The sequence below is a fragment of the Drosophila tropicalis genome, unplaced genomic scaffold, assembly GCF_018151085.1.
Source record: "Drosophila tropicalis isolate 14030-0801.00 unplaced genomic scaffold, ASM1815108v1 contig_625, whole genome shotgun sequence".
NCBI lineage: Eukaryota > Metazoa > Arthropoda > Insecta > Diptera > Drosophilidae > Drosophila > Drosophila tropicalis.
Window position 1 is genome coordinate 12,141 of NW_027173104.1, and position 10,983 is coordinate 23,123.

Consider the following 10,983-nt stretch of genomic DNA (forward strand, 5'->3'; position numbering starts at 1 on the left):
CTCAATTTTATTATTCATAAGCTGAACTAGGGTTGCCACATGTACAGGGCTGACAGATACGGCACAGAATTGCCATATCAACACTTCCCCTCAATTCAGGGTTCTAATACCTATTTAGTCCAAGCAACGCCGTACATTTTAAATGATTAACTTTAAATGATTAACTTTAAATGATTAACTAATTCTTAGTAAGAATATCAATCATTTCGGTTGTTGGACAGTATTCTAGCTTAATCAAATTCTCTTCAAATGAGTTTCTTATATGGTGGTACTTTACATCAATATGTTTGCAAATAGCATGATAAACAGGGTTTTTTACAAGATATAAAGCACCAACATTATCGCCATGTAAGGTTATATAATCAAGCTTAAAATACAATTTCATCTCATTTATCAGTTTTCTTATATAAATAGCCTCTTTTGCAGCATCGCCATATATTCTGCCTCGGTACTGCTTAGAGCCACAGATTTTTGTTTCCTTGATGTCCATGAGATTACTGAGCCGCCCCACATGAATGCGTGTAGGACTTTCTATCAGTTGAGTCACCTGCCCAATCTGCATCTGCATAGCCTATGATCGCAGCGCCGGTCTTCTTGTACGTTATTGCCATATCTGCCGTCTGGTTCAGATATCTCAGCACTTGTTTCGCTGCTGCGATATGCTCGCCATGGGGATCTTTATTCCTCTGTGATAATTTGCACACCGAGTGCAAAATGTCTGGTCGTGAGCATAGCGCAATATACATCAAAGAGCTTATTACGGATTGATACTCCGTAGCATCGATGCGTTTGCACGACTTGTTGTCGCACTTAACCTGGAAATTAGCTTCTCCATGCCCAGTTCCTTCATCAGGCTCCTGATATGCATACTCTGGCTAAGACGTATAGCCCCTTTGTCACCATCACGTTGGATTTCGAGACCCAGAAAGTGTGTAATCGGTCCTTTGTCGACAACCTGAAATTCAGAAGAGATAGCCTGTTTAGTAGCTAACATCATAACCTTGTCTGAACACGCAAGCAGCAAGTCATCAACATAAACGGCGATTACGTCAATAGTCTTATCTGGTGCACATCTTGTGTATAGGCATGGCTCACTTTCACATGCCTCATGTTCCAACTTTCTCAGTACAGCATCCAACGTTGTGTACCAAACTCGGCCAGCTTGTTTTAGACCGTACATCGACTTTTTTAGCGTCAGCACACCGCCAGATTTGTCATCGTAACACTCCGGTTGCTGCATATAGACCTCTTCTCCAAGATCTCCATTCAAATATGCCGTCGATACATCAATTTGATGAACGTATAGTTCATATTCCGCTGCCATTGCAAGGATCATCCGTATTGTAGCGTAGCGCACCACCGGTGAATAAGTCTCTTTATAATCTATTCCATATTTCTGGCTGCACCCTTTCGCCACGAGCCTTGCCTTGTATCGTTCGATTTCTCCAGTTGCATTCTCTTTAAATATCCATTTGCATCCAATGGGTTTCACACCAGCTGGTAATTTAACTTGTTCCCATGTATTGTTTCGCAGTAAGGCTTCATATTCATCTTGCATTGCTGTCTTCAATTTCTCTGCTTGTTGACCCGTTAGTGCTTGTTGCACTGTTTCTGGTACTTCTACGTTAGTTGCCAACATTACATTCAGAACATTATATTGTTTTTTTGGTCGTCCTCGTAGACCATGATATACTCTTTTCCCTTTTCCTGGAACTTTTTCCTTGGTCCCTTTTCTAGTGCAACTGCGACGCATCCAAATACTTTTAAGTGCTTAACCACAGGCTTGTGCCCAGTAAACACTTCAAACGGCGTTTTGCCTTCAACTGATTTTGTTGGCGATCTATTTCTTAGATATGCAGCACAAACTATTGCCTCTGCCCAGAAGCTTTCTTTTAAACCTGCACTATTCAGCGTTACTCTTGCCATTTCCACGAGTGTTCGGTTGCAGCGTTCTAATACCCCATTTTGCTGAATAGTGTAGGGGACTATGAGCTGTCTCTTTATGCCATTGGACTTCAGATATTCATCTAACTCTTTATTGACATACTCCATTCCATTATCACTCCTTATGGATTTCACTTTCCGGCCTGTCTGACGCTCCACCATGGCGCTCCACACGCAAACTTGTTCTTTAATTATTTTGGCCACCTCTGACTTATACTTCATGGGATAGACATGAATATATCGACTCAAATCATCGATCATTGTCATATTATATTTGGCTCCACCATTGGATTCCTTGTTCATAGGCCCACATACGTCACTATGAATTAATTCCAGCAACTTCGTAGCTCTAGTTTGCGATTTTTCAAACGGCTTTACATGACACTTGTTTTTCATGCAATCTATGGAGTCTAGTTTTTCTCCAGCAATGCTTAATGTCAAACCTCGAAACATTCCTTTGTTCTGCAGCTCACGCAAACTTTGCACATTTAAATGACCATATCGCATATGCCATTTTTCGAGCTCATCGGAGGCTTTAGAAACACACAGTCTCTCTTGATTTTTAGTTTCACACAGAAACAATCCACCGACCTTTTTGGCCATTAATATATTGATGCCGTTATCGTCATTAACTTTGGCAGTTCCCGAATTGAACAGTACGGTGCATCCATTTGAAACCGCTTTTCCCAAATATATAAAATTGCGTTGCAAGCCTGGTACAAATAAAACGTCTCTCAGCGTTATTGTGTACCCAAGTTTGCTGTGTACAATCACTGTTCCTCTGCCTTGTGACGTCATAAATGATTAAATAACTCCTGAGACCTTTCCAACTCCTAATTTGTGGGTGCGCTTCAGCACTTTATTGGGCGCAGAGGAAGATGCCAGACATTATATTGCGATAATGCAACAAACTTTGTTGGAGCAAACAATCAACTAAAGGAACTGACCGATACAATACATTCAAAAAAGGCAGCAGGTATTATCAAGGAATTTTGCAAACAGAAAGGAGTACAATTTAAATTCATACCACCACGGTCTCCACATTTCGCAGGATTATGGGAAGCTGCGGTAAAGTCCGCTAAACATTTACTGTTGAAAAACGTATCAACAGCAAACTTAACGTTTGAACAACTGTCTACCATCATTGTTAATGTTGAAGCAGTGCTAAACTCTCGTCCGTTAACCCCAAACTCAGACGATCAATACGAATTGATAGTTTTAACCCCAGGCCATCTATCGATCAGAGAACCATTAGTAACCAGATGCAGAGCCAGTAACACAGCGATCGATTCCAGAGCAATGCGAATTAGTGCAACGACTTAAGCATACATTCTGGACACAATGGTCTCAAGAGTACCTACAAGAATTGCAGGGTACATCCAAGTGGAAAAAACCATATAACAATGTCAAAGAAGGCATGATGGTAATTCTAAAGGAGGATAATGTGACAATTTTGCAGTGGCCAATTGGACGAATTGTTAATGATGAACAATAAACCACTGTGTTTAATATCTCATAAGAACTTAACTTTATTTTTACTTAAACTTCACTGAACTGTGTCTGCCACTGCCAGAACACGTCTTGATCGTTCGTTTGCTTGCTTATTACTAAATTTTCAATTCTTACGCAACTACGTAGGTCATATAGGTTTATAAAGAGTGACAGAGACAGAGCATACCAGACTGACGCCAGTATATTCTAGAAAACTTAAGAGAAAATACAAAAACAAAAGCATTGTGAGATGTGTAAGATCATTCATGAGTCTTTGTCTTGCTGCGTATAGCAATGCGAGTCAAATGACAATTGGTTCCTCAACATCCCGCCCCCCTGAAACTCCGTTTCTGAACCCGGTAGGGCTGCAATCTTTGTGATAGGGCGAGTGACTTCTCCTGATTTGGTGAGAACCTGAACCGCTCTGACGAGGCCATCATCTCCTGTGAACACCTGAGTTACCCGTCCTAACAGCCATGCCGATGGGGGCGCGTTAGAGTCCTTGATGAGTACAAGTTTACCGATCGCAATGTTTGGTAACTTGGTGGTCCATTTCGGGCGCTGTTGTAGCGATGTCAAGTATTCTTGATGCCAACGCTTCCAAAATCCTTGAAGCATTGCTTGAACATGCTGCCAGTAGCTCAATCGATTGGTCGGAATCTGCAAATAGCCGTCTTCAGGAACTGCTGTATATGTTCTGCCAATTAAGAAATGTGCCGGTGACAGGTAGGCAATTTCAGTATCCGATGCTGTGCACAATGGTCGCGAATTAACGACAGATTCTATTTGCGAGAGCAGTGTGTGCATCTGCTCAAAGGTGAGGACGTTGGTTCCTATTACACGTCGCAAATGCAGCTTAACCGAGCGTACTGCCGACTCCCACTTACCACCCCAGTGTGGTGAATATGGAGGAATAAAATTCCATTTGATGCCTTGATCCGCAAGGGCTTTTGAAACGACATCATTGTGCTCGCGTGAAGCGAGAAGCTGTACCATTTCGTCTAGTGCACGTTTTGCACCAACAAAGTTGCGCCCGTTATCGCTATACATTTGGGAGCACTTCCCACGACGAGCCATAAAACGTTTTAATGCCGCCAAGAATGTGTCGGTGCTGAGATCAGTGGCCAGCTCCAGATGAAGAGCTGAAGTAACCATACATACAAACAGGCAAATGTAGCCCTTTTCCTTCCTGGGGTTTCGTCCCTTGTGAACCTTCAACAAGATAGGTCCAGCATAATCGCATCCAGTATGCTCAAATGGAAAGGCTTGTCGCACTCGAACAGCCGGTAAATTGGCCATAAACTGATTTGCTGTGTGATGGCGCTGTCTAAAACAGTTTAAACACTCATGTGTGATACGTCGAATAAGGTTTCGTGCGCCAATGATCCAATATTTCTGGCGAATTATTACAAACATTGCTGAAACTCCTGGATGAAGATTGACCTTATGCTCATGTTTCAGCAGCAATTCCACAAGACGATGTTGTTTCGGCAAAACTACTGGATGCTTGGCATCTGCAGGCAATTGCGACCTTTCCAAACGTCCACCCACACGTACAATTCCATCTTCGTCAACGAAGGGAGATAGTTTGCTTAAAATTGATCGTCGCTCCACCGATTGCTTCCTCAAAAGCAGCTGTCTATCGTCATTGAATTGATTTTGTGCCTGTCGTAGGCAAAACTTCCTTGCTCTGGTAACTTCATCGAACTTTAGAGGTCCTGAATATTTAGACTTGCTTGATTTGATTCGATGAACGAAGCGGAATACATATGCGACCACTCGAACCAGTCTGATCCAAGATGATGTCCTTCCGAGTAGTACCTCAAATGGAGAATCCTCAATATCCTTGGAAATGGTTGTCAAGATTTTGGTTTTGAACTCAAGTTCTGCTGCTGGCTTGAGAATTGAGCAGCAAGTTGGTGGTCTGTTCATTGTCTCTGAGTATAGTGTACAGTCGTGCAGCCAAGATGGTCCCTTCCACCATAGATCAAAGTTAATTAAGTCACTCGCTAGCATGCCTCGTGATGCACAATCCGCAGGATTCTCTTTAGTGCTGACATGTCTCCAAGCGCTACGTGGTATGGTCTCTAGTATTTCTGCCGTTCGGTTGGCAACAAATGTTTTAAGTTTACAGGGTTGATGCGAAAGCCATGACAAAACGATTGTAGAATCGGTCCATGCGTGTATCTTAACATCCTTCTGGCGCAGACCAGACCTTACTGCTTGGAATAAACGAGCTAATAGTAGAGCTCCGCAAAGTTCCAACCGTGGCAACGACTTCTGCTTTAATGGTGAAACTCTTGTTTTAGCTGCAATGAGTGCCACTCCGATGCTTCCATCTAGGTGTGTCACACGGTTGTAAATGACAGCAGAGTAAGCCTTTAACGAAGCATCTGAAAATCCATGGAGTTCGATGTCATCGGGTTGATTGTCTACAAATCGTGGTATCTTCAAGTTCCTTAACGTGAAAATGTCCTTTCTGAATGTTTGCCATAAGTGCGCTTGCTTCGTTGGCAGTTCCGAGTCCCAATCCAGATTAAGCAGCCATAATTCTTGGAGCAGAATTTTAAAATTGATCACCACTGGCGCCAAAATGCCGAGTGGGTCAAAGATGCGTGCCGTGTCAGATAGCACTTGTCGCTTCGTACAAGTCATATGTTCCGATAATGAAACCTTATATGTTAGGACGTCTTCTCCAGGACGCCAATGCAGCCCAAGCACTTTTGCTGCCATCTTTGAGAAATCGATTTCATTTCCCTCGTTGCTGGCAATTCGTTTACTATTCGAGACCCATTTGCTTAGCTCCAATTGTGCCCGCGACATAAGGAGTATCAGCTCTTCCTTAATGTCGAGCAGTTCTTGTTCGTTCATGGCTCCTGTCAGTACGTCATCGACGTAGAAATCATCCAAAAGTATCCTAGCCGCCCTTGGAAACTCGTATTCGTGATCAGTTGCCAGTTGTTCCAGCACTCTAACTGCCAGAAACGGTGCACATGCCGTGCCATAGGTGACTGTGGTCAACTTGTAATGCTTCAATGGTTCCTCAGGGTCTTCTCTCCATAGGATTCGTTGAAAATTCTGATGTTCAGGGGCCACTAAAATCTGTCTGAACATTTTGACGATGTCCGCAGAAAATACGAATCTGTGCATTCGAAAACGCAGACAAACGTTGAAGAGGTTGCGTTGTATACATGGGCCAATGTGAAGTGCGTCGTTAAGAGATCGTCCATCCCGATCTTGAAATGATCCATCGAACACCACCCGCAGCTTGGCGCCTATGACTGGATGGTGTGGCAAATAGAATGACTTCTTACATACGTTTGTGTCTTCGTCTGCAGCTACTTCCTTCATGTGACCCAGCTGGATATACTCTCTCATAAACTGAGTATATTTTAACTTCAAGCTGGAGTCCTTCATTAGACGACGCTCGACTGCGAGAAAGCGCGATCTCGCTCCTTGAAATGTATCCGCAAATTGTGGGTTTTGTTCCTTGAAGGGCAAATCGACTATGTATCTTCCATTCGAGTTGCGGTTGTGGGTACGGCGGAAGTGCGTTTCGACCTTTTCATCCTCTTTGTTTACAGTTGTGTGTGATGGAACTTCCTCTAGTTCCCAAAATCTTTGCAGTAGTCCATCTATATTAACCGTAGTCAGCAATGACGTAGATGATGTTTGCAATCTTGAAGTGTATACCGATGTGATTACCCATCCAAATATGGTGTTAACTGCAATAGGGTGTCCTTGACCATCGCATAACTTCTCTCCGGTTAGAACTAACCAAATGCAATCATTGCCCAGCAAAATGTCGATTGAGGCGTTAGTTCTGAAGTCAGGGTCAGCCATTTGGTATCCCTTAAATACCGACAGTGATGAAGCATCAATGTTTTCACGTGCCAATGGTGAGGTGATCTTTCCTAATATGTGAGCTTTAATATCGATGCAATGACTCGACACACGAGACATCATCTGGAGAGAGCAGAAACCTCTGGTTATTCCCGCCTTGACGTCTGAGATGCCCGATGTGGCAACTCGAAATGGCGAACGTGCAAGCCCCAACGTCTGTACGCACCGTTCCGAAATGAATGACAAGTCTGAGGCGCTATCCAATAAAATACGGCACGTCAGCAAGGCTCCTTGAGAATTTCGGACGTGTACCAATGCAGTAGGTAGAGTGCTTCTTCGTTGGCCATTTGGCTTACTGGGTCTGGTTACATTCATCATTGCTATCGCTGATGCCGCTGGTGACTCCTCAGAAACCTGGCCTGAGTTGCCTTGGTGCTGCTCTGAGCTATTTTGCGGTGTAGAATGGCCTTCAGAATGCAGCATAGAATGATGGCGGCGCTTGCAATACTTGCAAGAAGACTTCGAGCCACAAGCGCTTACTCCATGTCCAGTTCTCAAACAATTAAAACACGTATGTTTCTCCTTCGCAAAGGTGTAACGTTGCTTGACAGTCAAGCTCTGGAATTGAGGACAAGCCGACAGTATGTGCTCAGTACTATGACATTTCATACAATTACCTGTAATGGCAAGCATGGTGCGTGCTTGCCTTTTTCCCCTTTTCATCCCTCGGTTTGCTCGCTACATGATCGATAACTTGACTGAGCTCAAGGCGATCGCATCGTGAGTCCAAAAACTTGAGCAACTCTTCAATGGTAGGATTTTCGATATCTTGGCTTTTGTCGATCCATTCACGTCGGGTAGCCTCATCAACCTTGTTGATGAGCAAGTATATGAGCCAACAGTCACGGCCCGTTTGTCCAGAAGCGTCTAAAGCCCGAATAACATCACTGGCTCCGCAAGTCAGAGCGCGTAGCGATGATGAGTTTTGCCCAACAGCTTTTGGCAATGCGGTGAATGTGTCCATCAGTAAATTCACCAAGTAACGGGGCTTTTCATATCGATCACTCAATGATTTCCATGCAGTGACGTAATTTGCATCCACTACGGGCAGATGCTGGATGAGTATCGCTGCTTCTCCTATGACGCATGACTTAAGGTGATGAAACTTTTGGATATTCGTTAAAGTTGTCTTTCCGTGAATGGTACTCTCAAACAGGTCTTTAAAGGCATGCCATTCCTTGTAATCACCACCGAAGGGCTTGATGTTGATTTTCGGTAACTCACAATCTCTTGTTGCCGCTGTTGCAACCGACTGTGAGCCTGACGAAGACGAAGATTGCTGTGGCGAGAGCAATCTCTCAACCAATAGTTGCTGCTGCTCCATTTGCCGTCGCTGGTGTTCCATTTGACACTGCATCTGGAGTTCCATTTGACGCTGCATCTGGAGTTGTAGTTGTTGCTGTTGATTCTGCATTTGTTGCAGAATTCCTTGGAAGAGCGAACCATCGTTACCAGCCGCGCCGATTTCTTCCAACTTGCCAGACGGAGCCAAGGCAGCTCGTAAAGCCTTAAGGCGGGCATTTGCTATTTCATATTTCTCCTCGTATATCCCGAAGTCTTCGGTAGGGTCCACATAACCCTCTAGTTTGTCGTATTTGGCCAATTCGTCGCCAGACTTCACGAACTCGTTCCACGCATTGGACAAAGTTTCCAATTTGGTGTCAATTGCGAAGACGTCGGCATCCTGTGCAGGATTCTCTGCATATCCATATATGCGGGTAATGGTTGTCTTCAATCTTCCTCTGGCCTTCATGAATGTTTTCATTTCCTCCATGATGAAATACCAAGAAATCTCCACTGCTTGTGTGGACCAAAAATTTCAAGATGCGTCTTTTTCCAGAGATGTGTTCCCTCACGATCTCGTCGATTATATCGATAACAGATTCCGATAGGCGAGTGGCGCCACCGTTTGTCCGCGCTTTTTCCAATAAGCACGCGATTGTCTATTCGATAGTAGGCCAGAACTATCGACTACTAACTTTGAGGTTAACAATTAATTGCAACCACGTTGCAACAAATTATTAAGCAATGAGTAACAAACAAACAATGCCCAACGATCCGGCTCGAAGGACCAAATTATGATGAACAATAAACCACTGTGTTTAATATCTCATAAGAACTTAACTTTATTTTTACTTAAACTTCACTGAACTGTGTCTGCCACTGCCAGAACACGTCTTGATCGTTCGTTTGCTTGCTTATTACTAAATTTTCAATTCTTACGCAACTACGTAGGTCATATAGGTTTATAAAGAGTGACAGAGACAGAGCATACCAGACTGACGCCAGTATATTCTAGAAAACTTAAGAGAAAATACAAAAACAAAAGCATTGTGAGATGTGTAAGATCATTCATGAGTCTTTGTCTTGCTGCGTATAGCAATGCGAGTCAAATGACAATTGGTTCCTCAACAGTTAAATTATATCCAGGCCTGGATGGATACGTCCGCGTGCTAGACGTTAAAACAGACAGAGGCACCTACTAGCGGGCTATCCATAAATTGGCTCCCTTGCTTAGAGAGACGGCGATAAAAAGTAAAATCGAGGCAGATGACACAGAATCGACTTCCCAAGAATACCCTGGTATCGAGGACACCGCAGAACTAGAGACAAAAAGACGTTTGTCGATCGGTCTGCCACGATCTCGAACCATACTGGGCCGACCTGAAGACATTTTCAGACGGAGTAGTAAAAGTTGGAGAAATATGCTTGTTAATGAAGGTTCCAGAGGCATGCACCGCTATGCAGAGGCACTTCGAGCATATCAACTCAGAGCTACGGATGATCTCCTTCACATAGAACGCCAACGACGATCGCCTTTAGATATAATTGGGAACATTGCGAACGGCTTATTTGGTGTGCTGGACTCAAAGTATGCAACAGAGATGTCAGGCACGATACGAAAGGTTAAATCAAATGAAGACTACTTATTGAATCTGTTAGACATCTGTCATTGACTCAACGATAAATATCATTAAGCGAGACGAAGCCATCATGTAATATTTAAAGTCACGTTTCCATTGGTGGCAACGCAGGCAATGCAACTGTATAACCTGATACCGATTCCGGCAATTGGAACTCATGGGATTATAATCATGAACATTAAAATTCCCATTATTGCTGTCAACTAAGAACAGAATCATTACATTGGGCTCCCAAGAGCAGATCTTGAACAATGCCATCAGCTCAACAACGAGCAATATATTTGTTTTGATAAACAAACGACGAGTTCCTGCTTTTCAAAAACACAAAATCATCAACTTGTCAGATACAACAAACAGGTCATTCGTGTGGTACGATATGTATCACAAAAATCAGTGGATTTTTGCCACCACCAGACCAATTGAACTCGCAGTCACCTGTGACGATAATATACAAGGTGTCACTATCAAAAAGACTGGATTGTTATCTCTAGACACGACGTGTACAACAAGGAGTTCTGCTATCCAAATAACAGATCACCGTATAGCTATACGACAGACACAATGAAATTGTCATATGTGCGTTGTGAAATTTTAGCATTGCCTAACACTATATCATCCTATGCACTGATGAGCTTTCAATTTTTTATAGACCCTTTCTGATCGCCGGAGTAGGCTATTATGTCCCATTCTAGACAATTAGATTACACATTTAGTCATGTTT

At 43.3% G+C, this 10,983-nt stretch overlaps 1 protein-coding gene across 1 annotated transcript; it reads right to left on the reverse strand.

The window, feature by feature from the left end:
• Nucleotides 1-3,699: 3,699 nt before the first annotated feature.
• Nucleotides 3,700-9,112, reverse strand: LOC137578655 (uncharacterized). The gene is made up of 3 exons (XM_068292230.1): nucleotides 8,021-9,112; nucleotides 4,850-7,896; nucleotides 3,700-4,762 (listed from the first exon to the last, which is right to left on the reverse strand). Exons 1-3 carry the CDS (start codon nucleotides 9,110-9,112, stop codon nucleotides 3,700-3,702), a joined length of 5,202 nt encoding a protein of 1,733 aa, XP_068148331.1.
• Nucleotides 9,113-10,983: the final 1,871 nt, after the last annotated feature.

Bases quoted from the DNA above. Each gene is read 5' to 3' on its own strand.
- LOC137578655 (XM_068292230.1), bottom strand. From the start codon at position 9,112: ATGGAGGAAATGAAAACATTCATGAAGGCCAGAGGAAGATTGAAGACA. The intron at 7,897-8,020 runs GTAGCGAGCAAA...CCTCAATTCCAG, and splicing joins TCAGTCAAGTTATCGATCAT to AGCTTGACTGTCAAGCAACG. The intron at 4,763-4,849 runs GTTTGTAATAAT...AAACTGTTTTAG, and splicing joins CATCCAGGAGTTTCAGCAAT to ACAGCGCCATCACACAGCAA.